General features: G+C 33.1%; 1 protein-coding gene across 9 annotated transcripts in view; it reads right to left on the reverse strand.

Annotated features, from left to right (window-relative positions):
* Positions 1-23,524, reverse strand: part of DACH2 (dachshund family transcription factor 2) — a 556,457-nt gene that overhangs the window by 292,465 nt on the left and 240,468 nt on the right. For all 9 annotated transcript variants that reach the window (XM_079123040.1, XM_079123037.1, XM_079123039.1 and 6 more), the window contains one exon: positions 11,218-11,330. In XM_079123040.1, the coding sequence (XP_078979166.1) occupies positions 11,218-11,330 (113 nt within the window). The remainder of the gene's footprint in view (positions 1-11,217; positions 11,331-23,524) is intronic.

Raw genomic sequence — 23,524 nt, forward strand, 5'->3', positions numbered from 1 at the left:
GAAGATGCGATTTCTCTTTCAAATAATTTGCAAATTCCTTATATATCTGTGTCATTTAACTGTGCCTAACACAGGTGATAAAATTCAGAAAAATTTTTGTAATTTTTCTCTCCTGTGTACAGGAAGAGTTTATATCCAAAATTTGTCATAACTAGACATATATAATGGTTAATTAATATCATCCTTCCCTCTCAATAATTCCATAGAACTTTAACCATAAATAATGAAGTTTCAATATGGGTACTTTCCCTCTCAGCATCTTTAATTTCTATTTGCTTTCCAGCTATTTTAGCACCTCCATCAAGGAATACTGTAAAAACAAGTGACTGAGGTTTCAAAATAATGAATTATAATAGAAAATAATCAGACTGTAGGAAATTTGCTAGCAGAAATATCAATGTTTCAGATAACTTTTAACAGTCTCAAGTTGCCAGTCCAGATTTAGGGGAAACAAAGCATGTGTAGTAATTCCTAGAAGTCCAAAAAGGTTGAGAGTGTTTTTCTCAAGTAATAAAATCAATGGCATTGTCATCATGGCAGTTCTTGCTTTTATTAACATTTGACATGCCACAAATATCACTCAAGATATCATTAGCTTTATCTGGCTTCCTTGTTCCTACCACTCTAGATTTAAAACTTTAAACCATCATACTTTACAATAAAAAAAAAAAAAAAAAAAACCATCATACTTTTGTTAACACCAAGGAATTGTCAGAGTTCAAAATTTAATTGAGAGTTGGGAATGTGACTCATTGGTAGACCACTTGCCTAGTGCTGTGTGAGGCACTGGGATCAATTCTCAGCACTACATAAAAATGAATAAAATAAGGGTATTGCGTCCATCTACAACAAAAATATTTTAAAAATTAATTGATCCTCAATAACTACTGGTTAAATGATTTCAATGAAAAGAACTTGATATTTATAATAAATTGACACAAGTTCCCATTATTCGTGTTTTATTCTAAGGAGAATAAATGTGGTAGTATATAACTAAAGACTTGCTATACTAATTCAGAGGTTCTCTTATGAAAAGAAATTCTAATTTGACAGTAAGATCGTTTTCTTCTAAAGTGTACAGACCAGAGGGAAAAGCATGCACAAATTCATGGAAGTGTAAAAGTACATGAGATCTCTCAAGAACAGAGAGAAGTTTAATGATGAGCTTACATAGTACCTGATATATGAGGAAGACATTGTGTGGGAAGATTAGAAAAATTCGAAAGACTCTTTTTCCACGTTAAGGAATTTGAACTTTGTTTTCCTATCAATGAAAAGACATAAAAGAGTTTCAAGCAAAAGACTAATATTAAGAGGTCTGTATTTCCGGAATTTCGGAATAGTGTTAGAGGAGGTCTGATCTGTTAAATAAATGCTGGGGTAGTGTTAAAGCAATGTCCTTTTTTACTTTAACAAGGGCAAAATAGATGCTGTATGTTTTATCATCAGCTTTTTTATGTTTAATGTTTTAGAAAAGTCACAATACATCAGTAGATGTTATCTGAAATTTTTGGTTAATAATTTTAATTACTAAAATAAATATATTCAGATAATACAAGTTATTAAAGGATTGTCCATTGTTGATCAAATTAACAAAATTAAAAGGTAAGAAAATGCATGATTTTAGTTAGAATTCTTCAAGAAACATGAAAAAAGAAAAAGAGAACTTTATTTTACATACTTGTTTATACAAAGCTCTACTGTACTTTCATAAGTGAACAATGTAAGCTGTCCCATGAGAAAATAGATCTCTGATATTCTTCTATCTCTAATACAATACCTAAGGATGATTTGTGGGGTATTGGAATCATTACCTTTGACAGATATCATGTTCAGCAAGAAACAGACTAACATGAATATCCCTAAGGTTATTTAATCTGTCTCTATTAATTTATCTCAGTAAGTGCTTCTATCACAGCTTGAACTGGACTATGATTGGGATAAAGTTTTAAGCCATAAAATCAATATCACTCCCTCCCTTTCAGCTTATATTGATTTCAAGTATGATTTCTATTTCCTACTCTAATCCTGAGATATTTATTTCATATTGTGTAAACCAGTGAACAAGAGTTAAATCACTCAGCACATACTTAAAGAGTTAATATAATTAGACCATAATACTTTTTAAATTTCTCTATCTTTCCTAAAATGTGCTATTCATTTCAAAATTCTTCAAATGCAGCCTTCTCCATGATCTTGATTACTTCAGTTATCTTTCACAAAAAGTCAACAGGTATTCATTTAAAAAAAAATCAACTCTATAGATTCTAAATATCACCCTGGGCTCCAATTTTGTTGAAGTACTCAGAAATTATGCTCTCAAAATGAAAAGGTCTATTTCCAAATATCAAATATTCTTAATTAAAATACACAATAGAAAATGGCTGACCAACATCAGTTGTACTTTGATAGAATGCCACATATACGTGTGTGTGTGTGTGTGTGTGTGTATTTCTAATAGTTTAAGGACAATGTTCTTTCCAATTTATTTGTGCAATTTATTTATCCATTTACTTTAATTAGGCTTTTAATTCAACTCACACATTCACAATTAACTGTAATATCTTGAGAGCTTTTCCTCTAAAACTAGAATGAGTCTCTTATCCCTTGTAGCTAAAGTGGTACCCTAGGAACAAAATATCTGCTCTTTCCATAAAGTCTTTCTGATATGTGGTTACAAGAAAATTAATTTCTTCATTAGTTTTATAGAAATTTAATTATTTCCCCAGAAATATCTATTTCAGCTTTTTTTTTCAAGACATTTAAATTATCCCTGATTTATTTATTTATGTATTGGTTCTTTTTAGTTTTGAGTTTGATCCTACTCAAAATGATAATTCTGTGAAAATAACAAAGTCATAAATAATATTATTTCAGTGGTTAGATTGCAAATATTTATCTGATTGTAAATATTTATATACTAGGCTGACTCTAGTGAAAACTGAAATTTTGGGGCTCACTCTCCCTTTGTCATTGGCTTCTCCTGGCCCTTCTTTTGTTCTTCTACACAATGTCAAATCTCATAATAATACATTGTTATGTATTATTATGTATTGCCCCCAATTATAGGCCTTTCATTGTGATCCTCAGTCTCCATCCCTCACTGACCATAAATCTATATTTAAGTATCACTAGGTAATCATTTATGTTAAGGTCAAGTGAATAAATGAAATATGACATTAATTCAAGAATCAACCTTCATTTTGGTGCAAACTATTTAATTCAAGTGGAATAGGATCTGAAAAAAAAAAACTTTCTAAGACTGGCCACTTAATATGTTCACAGTAATTTAAAACATTTGGAACTTTCATACACAGCTGATAGGAATGTAAAATGGTACGATGATTTTGGAAGAGTTAAAGTTCCCTATAATCTTAGACATATGCTTACCATACAACCTAGAAATACCAGTCCTATTCCACAGAAATGATAGTATATATTCACACACATGAATAGATGAAAACTTAAAGCAGTATCCTTCATAATATTGGGAAACAAATGTTTGAATGAGAAAAATGTATGAATAAATTGTAATATATCTAAATCATGGAATACTACTTGGCAATAAAAATGAATGAACTATTCATGTACACAATTACTTGCAATCTCAATATAATTTTCCAAGTCAAAGAAGAAAGGCAAAATTATTACATTCTTTATGCCTCCCTTGATATAAAACTTTAGATAATGCAAATTAATCTATAGTGACATAAAACTGAAAAACAGTGGTGGCCTGGGGTAAGAACAGGGAAAGAAGGATAGGATACTAGGAAAGTTGAGGAAATGAGTACTCTATCTTGATTATGTACATTATTTCATGGGTGTGCATATATGTCAAAACTTATTAAATTATGAAGTCCAATTATGTACATTTTATTCAATGTCAATTATTCCTCACTAAAACTTTTTAAAAGAATGTAACTTTTTTTGTGCTATGGGAAATTGAACCGTGGCCTCATGCATGCTAGAGAAGCAATCTACTTCTGAGCTATATCCCCAAGCCAAAAATGTAACTTTTTAGAAAGGCCTACATCAGTCTTTTGCAAATAATTAATTATAGTCAGCCATTCACAATTCCATATGATTATCCTCTCTCAATCAACTGCTTTTTCACCAAATGTTGGTGTTATATAAAAAATTCTCCCTTGTATCATACCCTGACTTCAATTTACAGAACGCGTTGCTGTCCTTTATGATCCATTTTAGTTGTTCTTATTAGATTTGTTGAAATAACTTTATGTGCTTTTACACAGAGTAAAAACGGGAAAGGGGTTTTTTAATATGGTTAAAAAATACACATTTCTTCACTGTTAGTCCTTGTGTTATACAAGTAACAGTACTGAAAATGAAAATATTACTGTCAGATTTGGAGTAAAAAGAAAATGAAATCAGAGTCTCAGTTCCCCTTTGGAAATATATTTTTCTCTGCAGGAATCCTTACATGATTAATACTCAGTATATTTTGTTTAAAAACTATATAGAATATCTTTTGATAAACCTAAATGCATGTTTTGCATAATGGGTTTTTTTCAATACAGTCATTCACTCTATCCCATAAAACAAAGTAGTGACAAGCAGCTTATCATCTGTCAGGCATATTATACAACAGAAAATTTTATTGTCCTATTTAAATATACCCTTTCTTCCCTGGAACAAAGGCAAACCAGCACAAGAGAAAGCACTGAAGGAGTAAAATAAGTAGTAGGTGAAGAGTCATGCATTTCATTACTCATAAGTTGCATATGAAGGGGAAATATGTTGGAGGATGGGCTTGAAAATGGAAATTTTTTCTATAATCCAATAGACTTGGCTTGTGACTATTTGATTCTTATAAGAGATCTCTCATTTGGAGATGGTTTGAGGATTGGCCAGATGGAAAGCAGGGCACTGTGGGATATATCATTTATCACAATGACAGTGTGTAGGCATCAGTGATCCTCTGAACACAGAGGGAAGCTAGAACTGTGAATATGGAGTGCATCGCAGCCGGACTAGTGGAGTTTGGCAATACTTGCATTTCTCATTAACTTAATCATATTAATTCATTAGCTATGTATATCAAAGTAATTCACTGAAGAATTATCACAAGGAACAATTTATAACTGTTACTTTTTTCCACACAAAAAGTAGGTTGCATTTATTCAGAAGATTATTTTTACATTTTTTGGATGGTAAAATTATAGCTATAACAAATAACACCACTGATCATCAAATACTTTTATATAAGCTGCCCCAGTGTAAACTATTATAATAATCATCAAAAAATCAGGCTCTTATTTAATGAAGTTTTAAGATCAACAAAATTTAATTAGTTGAACTATTCCAAGGATGTCCTAATTCTGAAAAAATATCAAACATCCGATTTCTTATATTCAACTTGAGCAGGTTCAGTATGAGATCCTGAATATTTATGGCCTAAATGTTCAACACATAATTTTTTCATGAGAGATCACTCAGGATACATGGAAAAATGAGATATTTACTGTCAGAAAAACATTGAGTTTGAAATTCTGGCTCTACCCTTACTATCATGGAAATGTAGGGCATAATATCATTGAAATTCTTAAAAACTAATTTTCTTCATGTGTTCTTCATGAACTATCCTCAGGACTGGAATATATTTCAGCAGTACAGAACAGAACAGGCTTAACGTGTTTGAGGCCCTGGAATTGATTTCCAGCCAGGCAAACAATAATAATAATGCTAACCTCACAGTATACTAAGAGGATCAAATGAGGAAACAATTGAGAATAGTTCTATTTAAATATAAAGCTTATCTGCATGCATATATGAATGCTCACTTTAAAGATGTAGGCATACTTTGTAGAGCATTACATAGATTATCATATGTGTTGTCTCCATTATCACTATCATCTTCATCATCATCATCACCACCATCAATATCATTATGTAGTTAAAGTCCAAGTGTCTCCCCTCCACCTGCATTGAAAATATGCAATGGCTTTTGCTCTATGAGCCACCCATACAGAGAAAAAAAAATGATTGACAAGAACCTAAAAAATTGACTAGACATTTTTAGGTTAAAGTTGTTATCCTATATATATGGAAAAAGCACAATAAATGCCTACAGAGGAACATAGAATCTGCTAATACAATGAATGGAGATTTTACTATTAAAATGATATCTATTACTATTTATTTAGGGGAGAAAATGCAAATTAATATTAGTCTAATCCCTCCACTCTGTGGTAGAAATATTAGTAATTCAACTTCTGGCTCCTATTAGGCAAGTAGTTCTTACTGAGTACACAAGAAGTAAGGGAAATGCAATGACATAAAAAACAGCACTTATTATGTATGTGACATGAACTATGCTTTACAATACTCATCACTGAAAAATTCAAAGATAGTCCTAGAGATAGACATGTTTTAGTTCAGTCATCACAGTGGTGTGGTTGGCATGATTTTTCTAGAGTGAGGACTCGATCTCTTCTTTTTATAAGCAGAATGACCTAGGATGTCTCCTTACAAACAATCCTTAACATTCAAACTAAATGAGTGAGAAAATGAAATACATCATGAAAAGAGAGGCACACTGATTCAAATGATGCAGTTAGGCTCATTGGCATTACAGGGTACCAAATAGGTGACACCACCATACCAAGACCAGATATAATTCTACTTATGGCTCTGTTAACCCTGGGATGAGCGTTGTATCTACTATCACTGGATTGAATCTTCAAGGACTCAATTACCCAGAGAATTGGATGGCAGCTGACATTCTTAAAGATGTTTTGCCACAATGCATCAAGTACTAAAAAAGAACTGAAGAATCTACTATGTTTTAAGTAATGAACACTACAGGAATTTCATCTGAAGCACTTGATTATTTCCTTGTCAGCTGTAAGTTTAAATCTCTTTCAGGCCAAATCTCACATCTGTCTATTTGAAATGCTTCATAAGCTGAGGAAAGGGGAGCAATCATCTTCTGGGAAATTCAAAGGCACATACAGCTATTTCATCCCTTCATTGTGATACTGGGATAGTAACACTTCTGCAGAGATGTACAGAAAAATGGGCATCATTTTTCCTCTACATTTTTTCCTATAGCACAAAAATTTACACCAAATACTAGAAAATATGATTTGTATGTATTAATGCTCTATTTCTGAATTAAGATATTGAAAGCACTATAAAAACAGAGAAACACAAGAACATCACTAGCTCATATACATGAAAGCAAAATTCAGTCAAACTTCATGATTTAGGGGTAACTAGAGAAAAGACTGGGTCAAATTTGGGAAAATCCTGACCAACAAAATGAATTTTATTTTAATGTTCTAATGTTTTCTTATACTTGTGATGCAGAGTAATGTTCAATAAATTTATGTTACACAAAAGAACAAATTTAAATGTATCTCTATATCTAGAGACAATACCTATCTGTCCATATATAATATATATGAAATAGATATGTATCGATATATATTATATAATCTAAAAGAATATATGACAATAAATAATAGATATTATGAGACCTACCTAATGAATAAAGATCAATCATCAGTAATTCATATGTTGATTATTTTTATTACTGGTCTTGTAAAAATGGTTTAGGTACCTAAATACTCCCCAAGTATTTTAATGTCACTACAACAATGCATGCATTTACACACACATACACAAATATTTCTTGTTTCTGCATTTAAGTTGCTAAACAAGATAATTTTTTCATACCAGAGACATCAGCATAGCCATTATCTGAATTATCACAAATTCTGAACTAATGGAGTATGAAAGAATGTACCAATTATGAAAGGAAATAAAATCAGATAAAACATGTTTACATTTATATTATGTAAATGAAACAATGACATACCTGACATTATAATGTGTCTTTTAAGCTTTATATGTTAAGCTATCTAAGTTGAAGAATTACACTTAAATAAATCTAACAATGTCTTAACTACTTCTAACTCTTTTCACTGACCTTTTTTCCAACTGCTGAGGGAAAATAATTTACTGGCAAAAAACAATATGTAAAATGTCACAATATCTGAAAATAAATACTATGATCATTCTTCTATGGTACTTTTTTTTGCATTTTTTAGAATATATATATATATATATATATATATGGTTTCTTTTAGTGCAATTGTGCGTTCAGAGATATGACCACTGAGTCATATCTCCATCCTCTTTTTTTATTATTTTAAGACAGGTTCCTACTATGTGGCTTAGAGCCTTGCTAAATTGTCAAGGCTGATCTTCCTGATCTTCCTGCCTCAACTTCCTGAGATACTGGGATCACAGGCATGAGCCACCACACCTGGGTTTACGGTACTTTAAGACCCTATCTTCAAACTAAAAAGTTGGGGGAAAATAATCTAAATGAATGCAGAACAAATCCATTGATTGGGAATCTAGCAGGGTTCAAACAAACTTTTCCAAACATAAACATAGAAACTGTAGGTAGCAAAGCTTCTTTTTGACAAATAATTTTTCAGTTGTCCATAAATTTATACACATATGTGCAGTGTTATATATTACTTTAAAATATATTCTACAATGACAGAACTTAAAACTATAAAGTATTGCAAACCATTTCAATAATATTTTGGGGAAAAGGACCCTTGAGTGACCATGTTAGAAATATCAACTGAATTCTTCAGAAGTGGTTTAAATAAAAATAATGGCATTTAAGTTCATAAAACAAGATTGATATAATGTCAAATATGAAATTTACTGATATGCAAATTGAGAACTGATTATATCTCAAATATATTTGCTATTTGAGGAGTAAAGTTTCATACCTAATCCAAAATATCACATAATCCCCAAAATTATTTCTACTTGGCTTAAAGTATTTTTCTTCTAACATTTGACTACAGGTGAGTAAGATACTTTTATTCTTATGAAATAAGTTCATGCAAACTATAAGAGGGGGATTACTCTACAGCTGAATGCTCAAATCTAAATACGATACTTCATAATCTTGCAGGACATGAAGCATATACATCAAGTAAAGTGTAGGGACTCTGGAGTCAAATGTCCTGGGTTTGAAATTCAGCTCTGCCATTCATGTGCTTTATAACCTTAAGCAATTAAACTCACTGAGACATAGATTATTTACATTGGTATCAAATGTTTCATAGCCATAAGGGTATAATAACAAAGATTAAATGAAGTTTATATAAACCACTTAATACCAATACTTGATACATAATAGGAACTTAATGTACATTACAACTTTTCTTTGATAGATAAGTCTCTAATGTTTATTCAGGAATGAATTAGCTTCAAGGCAAATTTGAAAACCTTTTTTTTATTTCTTCCACATATACATTCCCACAAAACCCAGACACAGATATGATTATATACATGATGCTTATGAAGGTTCTGGAAATATAGTTTTAGAAATTTAGAAATAGATTATCATTTCATGATCACCAGATATATTTCATGCACTGTTATACCTTCTGCATTTATTTATATACTCAGGGCAACTTGCTTATATCAGAATTTTTTATAAATACTTAAATTTACCAAATTCATTATCCCCTCCCAAAAACCAGTCCAATCTTAAGTTCTCTATCTTTGCTAATGATATCATCATCCAGCCTGTCACCCAAGTTAGACATGAATCATCCAAGACTCCACTCTCCCCATCTACATTTAATAGATTATCAAGTGTGATTACTTCTAATTACTAAAGCACTCCAGAACTCTTTTCTACTCTATTAAATTTGTCTTTGTTTAGACCCTTCATATTTTTCCCTTGAACTGTAGCAACTGACCTTCCTTCTTCTATCACCTTCATTGATATCTACCTTTTACAGCAATTGTTTTTAAACATTCACTCAAGTTTTTAGCAGTGATTCCTTTTATCTATAAAAGTTTTACTTAACAAAATACAACAAAATCCTATGTGAGCAAGAACATATAAAATTCTAATTGAGGCAGAAGTGGAAAGCCTGCAGTACTTTACCAATTTCATGTCAGCCACAGAGAAAAGTCCTGAAATAAATTTTGGAAATTATTGGTCTTTAGGGGAAAATTAAATGGCTTAACATGGTGAATCAAAAGATAGCTTTTCAAGCTGTCTATTTCTTCCTTTCTAACCACGTCACTTGTAAGTCTGCTAACTCAATCTCTGCTCCAGTGTCTACAACCTTCTTATTATTCCCCCTAAGACCCTGGGAACTTTTACATTAGTGTATATCTGTGTGTTCTTCTCTCCTCTTGGAATATTCTTCCCCTCATTCTCCACCTATCCAACACTCTATGAGATAAAACTCTATGAAGTTTTCATCTCTCTGAGCATTGCCCAATTTAACAAAGTGACTTAGTTGTTTCCATATTTGAGCTTATAGCACCTTGCTTATACTTTTATTATACTCTCTATCACGCTTAAACACAATTATAGTTTTACATTCCTTTCTCCCTAATCCTACTGTGACAAGGATCACTACTCATATATTTTTCCATTAACTAGAAATTAACACCCAAACAAAGCAGGTGTTTTAAAAATGTTCCTATCATTGAAGGTACATATAAAATCTCATTGTCCTTAAATTCATTTTCTATAATGTAATAACCTTAATGGATTTTAAATATTCAATGAGAGAAATATTAAGCTTAATTTCTGATTTTTTTCCATACTTGGGATATACCTTTTAGAGAATCAATAGAGTTCAATGATGATCACACCGTTCAGTGAAAAACGGTGATCACACCATTCAGTGAAAAACACTAAAATAACATGCAGGACAATGGCCACCTGCACATTTTTCTTTCCCAATTATGTTTCTTTGTGAAGTATGCATTGTTTTTTTCTAGTGTTTTTAACCTACAGTAATATGAACATACACAGATGCTCAGGTCACCTAAATATAAAAATAATACTACTGAGGTATATGAAATAAACAAGCATGCTGCATCCTATAGGAGGCCTTGAGATGATGCTTTTTTGGCCAATGCCCCCATCCCTGACCACAACATACAAATATACACATACATACAAAAAAGCTATGAAAGTTTCCTGCAAAGAGAAACATTTTTAAAAATCATATCTATTTTATTTGGGTTGCTGGAGTAACAAAACTTCTTTTCATGAATACTCAAAAAATTCAATAATGTAACCTCTAGTAGAGCTTGAAAAGCTCTGAAGGACAAGGCAGTTAGATCAATATTAGTTTATTTCAAATGCTGGGCAGTATGAAGAGACAAGGCTGATCATCAAATGGATTTTATTACCTGTTGGAGTTATAAGTCCTGGTGATAAGAGGCCTGGGACTGCGTGGGGCAGAAGGCGGGCATTTTCTTGCAACACTCCCAAAGAACGCTTAGGGGGTCTACCAGGTCTTGAACTGTTGAGAAACAGACAAAGAAAGATCTGGTTAAATGTGTCTTTTGGAAAAATCATCACTTGTTATTTTCATTTTCTACATCTTGTTTAATTGCCAAGAGTGATAGAACTTTACATTGGAGACTATGTATTGTTATGGATTACTAAAAAACCAATACTTTCCACTAAATTGCCCAATGTAGTTTTATCAAACATTAAAGACATAAGGGATCAATTTCTAGTTTAGATTCAATTTACAGGCCAGCACTTTGCAATACAGCTCACCTATTATGAGAAACCCTAAGTTACCCCCTGCTTTTAAAACTACACATGGGGGCTGGGGTTGTGACTCGGTGGCAGAGCACTTGCCTAGCATGTGCAAGGTACTGGGTTTGATTCTCAGCACCACATATAAATAAATAAAATAAAGGACTATTGCCAACTAAAAAAGTTTTTTAAAAAACTACACCTGATCCCAAGTATTAATATATGTTACTAAGATCTGAGAATGTACAGAATGTGATTTAGTTTCTGCTCAGTGTAGCAAAGGTAATAAGGGAGGGGTAAGAGCTGAGAGATGTAAGAAAAAAACCTGATGTTTATTAGCATTTCCACAGCTTCTGGAAGTTCATGAGGAACAAAGAATCCCTTCTTTAAGTTGTTTTTCTCATATATATATATATTTTTTTTTCCTTTTTTTGTACTGGGGATTGAACCCAGGGGCACTTAACCATTCAGTCACATCCTCAGCCCTTTTTATATTTTATTTTGAGACAGGACCTTGCTTAGTTGCTTAAGGCCTTGCTAAATTGCTGAGGTTGATTTTGAACTTGTGATCCTCCTGTTACAGCTTCCAGAGCACTGAGATTACAGGCATTCACCACCACACCTGGCTCCAACCTATTTTTTAAACCATGCTAAATAAGCAGTAGTTCACTTTCCAAGTACCTATACTAATAAAGAAAGCTAGACTGTCTTTTTCGTTCTCAGATTGATTGATATTTTTAGAAAAGACTAAACTTAAAATAGTGACCTCAGCTACCAAATTTGTACATTCTTCTCCCTGGTATGAATAGTTCAGAAATTGCAATTGCTGATCCATACAATAAAGAAATTAAAAGCCTGTATTCTTTGTGTACCCTAATGCAGTTAGTGTACCAAAAACACCATTTGGAGGTTGTCATCACAGTGAAAAGATTTATAAGTCAAAGAACATCAGGATCAAGTTGTAATCAACTCACCTGATAAATTTTGAAAATTTTCAAAATTACTTTTTAATGTTTCCTAGGATGTTGTTGCCTTTTAGTGGAAATTCATTTTACGAAGCTGAATAATAGGGCTCTTGACAAAAATCTCAAAAAAATATTAAATAACTTAAGCAGCAAAAATGTATAAGTTTCATTCAGATAGACTATATTTTGAAAATATGACTTTTGGCTCATGAAGAAATTTAAGTTAAACCATATTCTATCTATTTGCAGTAGCAAAGTGCTCTATCAATATAAGAGAAACTCTGCTTTTATTAAATGAAGACAACTTCTAGTAACCTCAAACAGAGATCCTATCACATAGTTCATTTTTCATACACTGTGCTAGTGTTATTTTCTTCCATTGTACATTAATATTGTATATCAATCCAGCAAAAAAAATGTTTTTCTCATTTAATATTTCAATATTATATACTAATTCTTCTCTCCTTTCTACTTGATTCTGGGTCCCATTTTTATTATTTAATTCAATGTTATTATCCTGTTTATTTTTCCCCAGTTATGACTTCCTAACTCTTTTAAATACTGAAAAGAGAAATATGCTATTTACTTCAAATATCTTAAGAATCCCAGGATCCCTGAATGTTCATCAGGGTATATCTAGTCATTTAAAGAAGGCACTCTATTTTATTAAATAATTTTCACCAAAACTGTGCTTTCTAAGTGTTTCCTTGTGTTCTTCCATTTGTCAGATCTCAAGCTTACTAACTTCAAATCCACCTGATTACCCTTTGTACTTTTCCACTGTAAACATCTCAGTGCTGTCTCCATATTCAGATCACTTTCAGACAGGCTGCCTTCAAAACTAAGCAGCATGATGCTCTATTTCCATATGAAAAGCCATATGACTGCCAGCTGCTAACAACATCCATTGAAAGCTGTATGGTTTAACCATTTTTGTTCCAAATTTCTCAGTCCTATGTATTTGAAACAGTTGTTTTCCAATAAGTCAACTCAGGATAGGGAGGCATTCTTGATTTAGTGGTTCTACCTTAAGCTGCCAAATTTGGGGCGGGGGGAAGGTTACATTTCTCATCATGGAATCTCTATTGGAGAATTCCTCCCAAGGTAATATCGACTGCATATGTTATAAACCCCAGAGGATTATATTCTCCATTCTAATAGTCTCAGTTTATAAGTTTATGTTGTTAGTATGATTGTGAGTATTCCCAACAAGAAGCAAAGTTCCATGAAGGCAGCATTCATATCTGGTTTCAATGAAAAACTATCATTGAATCTTAAATAACTCTCATTGTCTCTAGCAGACAGTAGGGTCCATTCAATGTAATTAAATCAGTTAACTGGCATAAGTAGGAAATGTTCTTTCACTGTTTCTACAGTTTCCACATACACCTTAGTTTGTTGTATTCTGCTTAACATGACCAGATCCAGATCCATCATTTAATAGTCAGGTGATCGTTTTTTGTTTTTTAAGTCTTAGACTCCAAAACAACTATAGAAACTTCAAAATAAGATACACTCAAATCTGACAATTTAAAAAGGTTAAGATCACTACAGATAGATGCCACTGTCTTATTCTCTTTAGAAGCCTCAGAAGCATGAACATCTGCTTAAGGACTAAACACCCACACCTTCACAGATATGCAATGGCAATATCACCCATGCAGTCATCTATTAAACAGAATGTCGAGGTGTCTGCTTGGTTTGTGCCTACCGTAGTGCCAGGTATCTATAACACAGAGGTCAAAATGAAAGCTTGAAAAAGGTAAGTCTTTTGGTTTGTTTATTTATTTATTTATTTATTTGCATTGCTATATTGTGAAAACCTAGAATGGGTTCTGCCTTTGAGGAGCTTGCGGTATAGTAATAAAGACACGTATTTTCCTTATTATTTAAAATTTCCTGTTGGTCCTTTGGTGAGTGTAGCTGTGTGCTGTTTTCAAACTTGTTTGAATGTATCATGAGCAAAATTCTTACACTGAGATGCCCTTGTTTTAATTTTGGAGTGAAGAGTTGAACCCCAGAGTAGATAAACTCAAATTAGGGTTGTGAAATTTCCTTACAATCAATAAAGCTTCATCCAAATAACTAATAGCTTTAGTCTTACTTTAAGACTTCATAATCCTCTATAGAAAACATTCCTAGAAATAATGTTTCTGCATTTCATTTCCAAGAATATAATTCTGATGATAAAATGAATATGGAGGATTCTGTGGAAAGTTGGGAAAGATCATTCTTGATAGATAATCATGTCATACTTCTTATCTTTAAGAGCATTATTAGAATCAGACAGATATTTACATATTAATCAAGACAAATAAACATGTGGTGATTTAACTAGGAAACTTACATGGATGACAATTTAATCAGCATAGGTTGAAAGGTCAATCATTGCAGCATCCTGTTTCTGCTAAAATATTGATTGCATTACTGATCTCAGTAATGCTTTATTTTACAGGGCACAAATAACCATGTAATTACTCTTTAATTGAATGATAATTGCTTCTTGGTAATTAATTGTTTTCAGTTTAATTACAAGGTTATTTGTACTCTATGAGAAGAAATAGGCCTTTGTTTTTTAAGTTCCCATCCAAATAACTCTGCCAACATATCAACCATGTACACTGTAAAGGGAAGTTGTTAAGATACAAGGCAAATAATACCATAAAATCATATACTTTTCTTAAATAGCACAGGTAAATCTTTCAGAGCTTCAGTTTTATATAATTAATATTAGATGTAACATTTATAGGTTATTTAGAGTGAAATGATACCAAATAATCTTGATTTTTCCTGCAGCCCATCCTTTAACATAATTTATCCTGATATTTCATCCCCCTTTATTCTTTAAACTTCTTTAGAATAAATGAAAAAGTAACTCATATTCCTGAGATTAAGGAATAAACCAACTTGAAACATACATCAATAATACATCATATGTAATTGAATGGGATTACCATCAAAGTGTTATCTTCTAGTTTATAAACTTTGTAGATTTGGCAGTTCTCCAAGAGAGATATTCAGTAGGGGTTCTGGTGTAAATAAAATATGACACATTCTGTAACATATCTATTCCAAGTTGTAACAAAATAGCTGATACATCTTTGATCATTAAGATTATGACATTTCAAGACTAGGGGTACAGTTCAGTAGTAGAGGGCTTGACCAGTATGTGACAATCCCTGGATTTGATCCATAGAAACACACACACACACACACACACACACACACACACACACACACACACACACATGCTCTATGAAGTTTTACTGCTAGATTTATTTCATGTCATCATCCATTTATGAACCAGGGAGCCAGGGAGTAAGGAAAAGAAGACAAGTGATTTTCTTGTTCCAAATGAAAAAAAATATTAGTTAATAAATTAATTAATGATGTCATAGGCCTTCAAGATATTTAATATAAATCATATGGACAATAATTAATTTGGTGAGGAATTACAAGTCATGTAATACTCTTCAATGAAAGCTTGTCTTAATATTACTTAAAGAAACATAATGTTCTGGGACAGAATGAGAAAGTTGCTGAATATAAAGTAGCAGTTAAGAGTGGTAGTAATTTGGGTTGCGTTTGTGGCTCAGTGGTAGAGCACTTGCCTAGATATGTGTGAGGCACTGGGTTCAATTCTCAGCACTGTGTATAAATAAATGAAAAATGAAAAGGTCCATCAACAGATAAAAAATTTAAAAAAAGAGTGGTAGTAATTCCAGCAACTTGGAAAGACCACTGCAATTGAATAACTCAAGTAGCATCTATTATCAATGACCTGGTATTTACTCTTTGCTTTTTAGACCTATTACTGATAGTTAAAATCCTATGGAACAATCCCTGAATGTGTGATTTTTTAGCTTATATTACAAGTTAGAAAACCAAGAATGACATTAACTTTGAAGGTGTTGATTAGTCTGTAAGAACGATGCTCTTTCAGTGTGCTTGATAAATGAAAAAGAAATCATTTTTGTTGCCAGAACACTAAGACTTTTAGTTTCAATCATGGATTAATAATAATCTCTTAGGTCTGACATTTATTATAAAATTTCAAGGATGCCAATGGTGGTTAAACTCTACCTGACCTTTCAGTGTTTATGAAGAGAAACAAACTCTGACCTCACAGCAACCTGAATCCATCTTTTCTCAGTGATGGCAAACTGATCACTTGTCTTTTGCACTGAATTGTACTTCCAACCGGATCAAAGGTGGCAGCAACCAATTCAGTAACTGGGAATAAGTCATCCATGCAAAATAGGCAATTAACATTAATCATATATGAAATTGTTCAAGTTGATAACTGGAAACTGGTCACTATGGTAACTTTCATAAAATGGTGATTATGTTAAACTGGGTGTCAATCAGTCCTTGGTTCATGTGAACTGAAGAGTATGGCTCCTCTTGTCTCTGGGAGTTATCGATACAAAGAACAAAAATCACACTAGAGGAAAGATCATTTAAATTCTATTACTGTTTACTCCCTTTGTCAGAATTTATACCCATATCTAAAACTTAAGTGTGGCTATATTAAAAGCATCAAATCCAGCAATTCCATTAGAATTAGGGAAGTTAAAGAAATTATCTTTAACATAAGGGTGTTGAACTAATAAAAGAAAACCTCCTCTTTTTAATGAGCAACATATTAAAGTATTGAAGCTCATGTAAAAGAATCCACATTCATGCATTAGTCTTCATGTTGTAATAAACTGAACTATTTATAGCTATTATTTAAAAAATGTAATGTTTTATTCCCTTCCTAATGTTAAATATGTTTTTAACATCAAGAAAAAAGAAATCTGATGGCATAGATAATTTAAGGGTTGACTATTTACCTGACAGAAAGTGTTTAACTGTGAAGCTATTTTATCCTTCATTTACTTGACTATGTTCCCTACTTAGATGAAATGTGGTGTAGGCCTAGAGTTAGCACTGTTAAATATGTTTATGTTTTGTCATACATTGACTGAATTCTAATAAAGGTCTTAGAATAATTAAAAAAGGTTGTAACACAAATGCTAGTATACAATGTGAAACCTTAATAGCCTCCTTTTGTTCTACTTGTGTATTGTATAAATATCAGTAGAATCAATGCATCTTAGGAAATCTTACAATAAATCAAATTAAATAAACAATTCCTCTCATAAGATAAATCACACCACTGTCAGAAACATTCATAAAATAAAGGTATTTTGGAGTTTACACAGCAAGCCACCATGGAAAACTTGTGAAATTGAGGAGACTGGACGAGTAGTTCACGTTCACATTTGGGTAGATTTTACTGTATTTTCAAATTCAGCATATGAATCCCCAATCCCATTCTCTTTATTTTTTCTCTAGCACTATGGGAACACTCTTTGTTTTCTAAACTATAAACTTTCCCTCATCCTCTCCTTTCATCTTCAGTCTCCAATATTTTCATCCCATTGTAATATGTGTTGCAATATTCCACCTCTCTTCATTTTTACTTATGAAATCCGTATTCAGGCCTTCATCTCTTCATTCCCCCATTACTTCTAACAGATTGCTTCATTGTGTTCTAATCCATTCTACATAAACTGTTCTATAAATTTTTGTGAAATATTTCTTTCATCACATAATTTATTTTGCTCTAGAACTTTTAATGCTTCCTGACTCCATACAAAATGAAGTCCAAATGCCATATTCTAGTAACATATGTCAATATATCTTCCTTCTTTTTTCTCTAATTATTTCCTAAATGAGTCTTCCACTCCAGCTAGACTAGTTGTTTCTCTACATACAAGAGTAGAATTTAATCCTAGCAACCTTTCACATTGAAGCATCCCAAGGTTAGGGTTCTGGGGCCATGATTTGTAAAGATCCACTGCCTTTAGAAGGCTTCAGTATAATTTTCTGACTGCTGCTTTTCTCTGTGTGTGAAAGGACACTGCCTTTTACTTTGTATCATCATATAGGTGATCATTAATAGTTATTGCAAAGGACACTTTAGTGCTAGAATTAGTGAGCCTATTGCAACTAGCAATAAAGAAAAACACAAAAAGATTTTCTACATCTGACAAATGAAGTCCCATCAGTAATTGTTAGTCTGTATGTAGTCACATAATAATCTCAATAGTTAACATTTTGAGTTTCAATTTAAATCAGAATAAGCAGCAGCACAGTGCTAAATCACAATTTAGGAGATCTTGTGAAGTTGAGCAAGTCCTTTAAGAAGGTGGTCATAATTAACCTGACTTCATTAGTCTCTACAGATAGGAATATAGTCTAGAAGCATGGATTTAGTTTATAAACAAAAAACCAGTTCCTTTGCTAATATAAAAATCTTAAAATTTTGCTCTTCATGAAATTATGAACTCATAGTACAATAAAAGCACTGTATGGTAGAAAGCACTGAAATTTAAACCTGATTTCTAATTCCAGTTGTGGTAGGTAAAATTCCAAATTCACCCTCATTCAAAGATTTCCAGGCCTAATTTGTAGAATTATAAATATGATGGGCTCTCATGTAAGATTATGTTGCATTATATGGCAAAAGGGGTTTTGAAGATGTGATTGTGATTACTAATCAGTTGGCTCTAAGTCAATTTTAAGGACATTATCTAGATGAGCCCAATCTAATTAAATGAGCCCTTTAAAAGTGAACAGGAAATCAGAGAATGTACCATGACAAGGAATGTCAGTGGATTTTGGAAGCCATGGGAAATCTTGTATTCATAGCCAGTAATGCAAAGAGTTAGAGTCTGCCACCAACTTTAATGAGCTTACAAGCAAGTTTTTCTCAAGGGCTTCCATTAAATGTCCAGCATGGCCAACACCTTGATTTCAACCTTGTAAAACTCTAAAAAGAGAACTCAGTCAAACCCATTCAGACCTCTAACATATAAGACTGTAATATAATAAATAGGTGTTGTTTTAAGATGCTGTTGGTCACAGTTAGTTGCGTAAATGCAGAAATTTAATGTAGGAGTTTTGCCATTATTGATCTGTGTAATCTGAGACAAATTACTTCAGTATTATAGAATTGTCTTCACACTCTCAACAAAAAAAAATCTATGAATCTGATTAAAACTATGTTACACTTGTGGTCTCATGCAGATGATTCATTAAATCAAAAGCATAATTGTTTTTTTTTGTTTGTACATCTCCGTATTTCCGTTTCTATTTCAAGTTGTATTAAGTTGTAGGACAAGTTTTATGGTATCTTTGCAAAACACCATAGAGGATAATGTTGAGAGTTGTATGTGATAAATCAATATATCTGAACACTGGTTTGAAAAGTTAAAATTGCTGTAAAACTTAAAAGGAAAGGAAGTACTGATACTTATTACAACATGGATGAACATTGTGTGAAAGACATTTTCTTAAGTGAAACAGGGCATTCACAAAAAGATAAATAATCTACGATTACACTTTAAAGTAATCAAATTTGCATTAAAACTAGCAATGTGGTTTCCAGCAGCTGTAGGTAAGGGGGAATGAGGTGTTGTAGCTCCGCGGATATGGAATTTCAGTTTTGCAAAATGAAAAACATCCACAGGGCAATCTAAGATGGAGGACTAGAGGGTAACTGCATCTCCAGTCACTCCAGAACCCAGGATTCAAGAAGTGGAGGCATTGGGAGACTCAGACTAAAATAGAGCCATGGGGTGAGTCTTCCCCACCGAGTGAAGCGCTGCCCGGGTGGCAGGCCCGGATTCAGGTGGCTTATTAGAATAGGGCAGGGCAGCTAGAGTCTTCCCCAGGCAGCTCTGTGCACTCCGACGGTGGGCTCCTCCCACAGGGCCAGATTCTCCAGCATCTCAGAGCAGGCACCCGGGTGAGAGCATTTCTGCACAGAACCAAGCTTCAAGTCCCTGAACCAGGGTGGCGAGTTCCTGCCCGCAGGTTGCTTCAGGGACCAGCATAGGGAAGCCAGGGAATTGCCCAAGCAGCCCGCAGCCCGGCCCCCTCTGGTGGGAAGCGCCTTTCCAGGCTAGCTTCTCAGAGCAGGCTTCCAGTGAGAGCCTTTCCACACAGAGCTGGCTCCAAGTCCTGGAACCAGGAGCGGGCTATAGGCAGCTTTCCTTGGAAGCACTGCATTATCAAGTTACTCCAAGACTTCAGGCTACTGAAGGCAGGAAGGTGATACACTGAAAATCTACAGGGACACTATAAGCCAACAAAAGAATTCTGCAATATCACAAAGTCCCACTGACATCTGACCAATATGAGAAAACAAGGGAAGAAAATGTCCCAAACAAACCTAGATACTATATCAATAAAACCCAATGACAGCACAGCAGAAGAAATGTCAGAAAGGGAGTTCAGAATGTACATAATTAAAACAATCAGGGAAGCAAACAAGGAGATGAAAGAGCAAATGCAGGCATTGAAGGAGGAGATGAAAGACGAAATGCAGGCATTAAATGATTGCATCAATCAACAGTTAAAGGAGCAAATACAAGAAGCAAGAGATCATTTCAATAAAGAGTTAGAGATATTGAAAAAACAAACAAACAGAGATCCTTGAAATGAAGTAAACAATAAACCAAGTTAAAAATTCCACAGAAAGCATATCCAATACGATAGGACACCTGGAAGACAGAACATCAGATATTGAGGACAAAATATTTAATCTTGAAAACAAAGTTGACCAAACAGAGAAGATGGTAAGAAATCATGAACAGAAACTGCAAGAATAATGGGATATCATGAAAAGGCCAAATTTAAATATTATTGGGATTGAGGAAGGCTTAGAGAAATAAACCAAAGGAATTAACAATCCATTCAATGAAATAATATCAGAAAATTTCCCAAATCGGAAGAATGTAATGGAAAACCAAGTACAACAGGCTTATAGGACTCCAAATATACAAAATTACAACAGACCCACACCAAGGCACATTATTATGAAAATACCTAACATACAAAATAAAGACAGTTTTTTAAAGGCCGCGAGAGAAAAGAATCAAATTACATTCAGGGGGAAACCAATAAGAATATCAGCAGATTTTTCAATCCAGACCCTAAAAGCTAGAAGGGTCTGGAACAACATTTACCAAGCCCTGAAAGAAAACGGATGCCAACCAAGAACCTTATACCCAGCAAAACATACTTTCAGATTTGACGATGAAATAAGATCCTTCCGTGATAAACAAAAGCTAAAGGAATTTACAAAAAGAAAGCCAGCATTACAGAACATTCTCAGCAAAATATTCCATAAGGAAGAGATGAAAAACAACAATGCAAATCAGCAACGGGAGGAACTAGCCTAAAGGAATAGCCAAATAAAAGGGAAACCAAATCACGTCAAAAAACAAAAATGAGTCAAATGACTGGGAATACAAATCATATCACAATAATAACCCTGAATGTTAATGGCCTGAACTCATCAATCAAAAGCATAGACTGGCAGAATGGATTTAAAAGAAAAATCCAACAATATGCTGCCTGCAAGAGACTCATCTCATAGAAGGAGATACCCATAGACTAAAGGTGAAAGGATGGGAAAAAACATACCATGCACAGGGACACAGCAAAAAAGCTGGAGTATCCATCCTCATTTCAGATAATGTGGATTTCAAGCCAAAACTAGTCAGAAGGGATAAAGAAGGACATTACATACTGCTTAAGGGAAGCATAAATCAGCAAGACATAACAATCATAAATATATATGCCCCAAACATTGGCTCATCCATGTACATCAAACAAATCCTCCTCAATTCCAGAAATCAAATAGACCACAACACAATAATACTAGGCGATTTTAACATACCTCTCTCACTGCTGGATAGATCATCCAAACAAAAATTGAATAAAGAAACCATAGATCTCAATAACACAATCAACAATTTAGACTTAACCAACTTATATAGAATATACCATCCAACAAAGAACGAATAAACTTTTTTCTCAGCAGCACATGGATCCTTCTCTAAAATAGACCATGTCTTATGCCACAGAGCTACTGTTAGCAAATAAAAGAAGATAGAGATACTACCTTGTACTCTACCACATTATAATGGATTGAAATTAGAAATAAATGACAGAATAAAAAACAAACTTCTCCAATACCTGGAGATTAAATTATACACTATTATACGATGAATGGATAACAGAAGACATCAGGAGGGAAATAAAAAAATTTTTAGAAGTAAATTAGAACAAAGACACATCATATCAAAATCTCTGGGACACTGTGAAAGCAGTACTTCGAGGAAGACTTATTTCATGGTACGCATTCAACAAAAGAAGTAGGAATCAACAAATAAATGATTTAACATTACAGCTCAAATCCCTAGAAAAAGAAGAGCAGACCAACACCAAAAGTAGCAGAAGACAGGAAATAGTTAAAATCAGAGCCGAAATCAACGAAATTGAAACAAAAGAAACAATCAGAAAAATTAACAAAATAAATAGTTGGTTCTTTGAAAAAATAAACAAAATTGATAAAACCTTAGCCACACTAACAAAGAGAAAGAGGGAGAAAACTCAAAATGCTAAAATTCGGAATGAACAAGGAAATATCACAACAGACACAAGTGAAATACAAAACATAATTAGAAGCTATTTTGAAAATCTATACTACAACAAAACAGAAAACCCTGAAGACATCAACAAGTTTCTAGAGACATATGAATTACCTAACTGAACGATGAGGACATACACAACTTAAATAAATCAATTTGAAGCAATGAAATAGAAGAGGTCATCAAAAGCCTACCAACAAAGAAAAGTCCAGGACCAGATGGGTTCTCAGCCGAGTTCTACAAAACCTTTAAAGAAGAGCTCATTCCAATACTTCTCAAAGTATTCCATAAAATAGAAGAGGAGGGAACCCTCCCAAACTCATTCTATGAAGCCAATATCACCCTGATACCTAAACCAGACAGAGACACATCAAGGAAAGAAAATTTCAGACCAATATCCTTAATGAACATTGATGCAAAAATTCTCAACAAAATTTTAGCAAATCACATATAAAAATATATTAAAAAGACAGCGCACCACAATCAAGTGGGTT

The sequence above is a fragment of the Sciurus vulgaris genome, assembly GCF_902686455.1.
Source record: "Sciurus vulgaris genome assembly, chromosome: X".
NCBI lineage: Eukaryota > Metazoa > Chordata > Mammalia > Rodentia > Sciuridae > Sciurus > Sciurus vulgaris.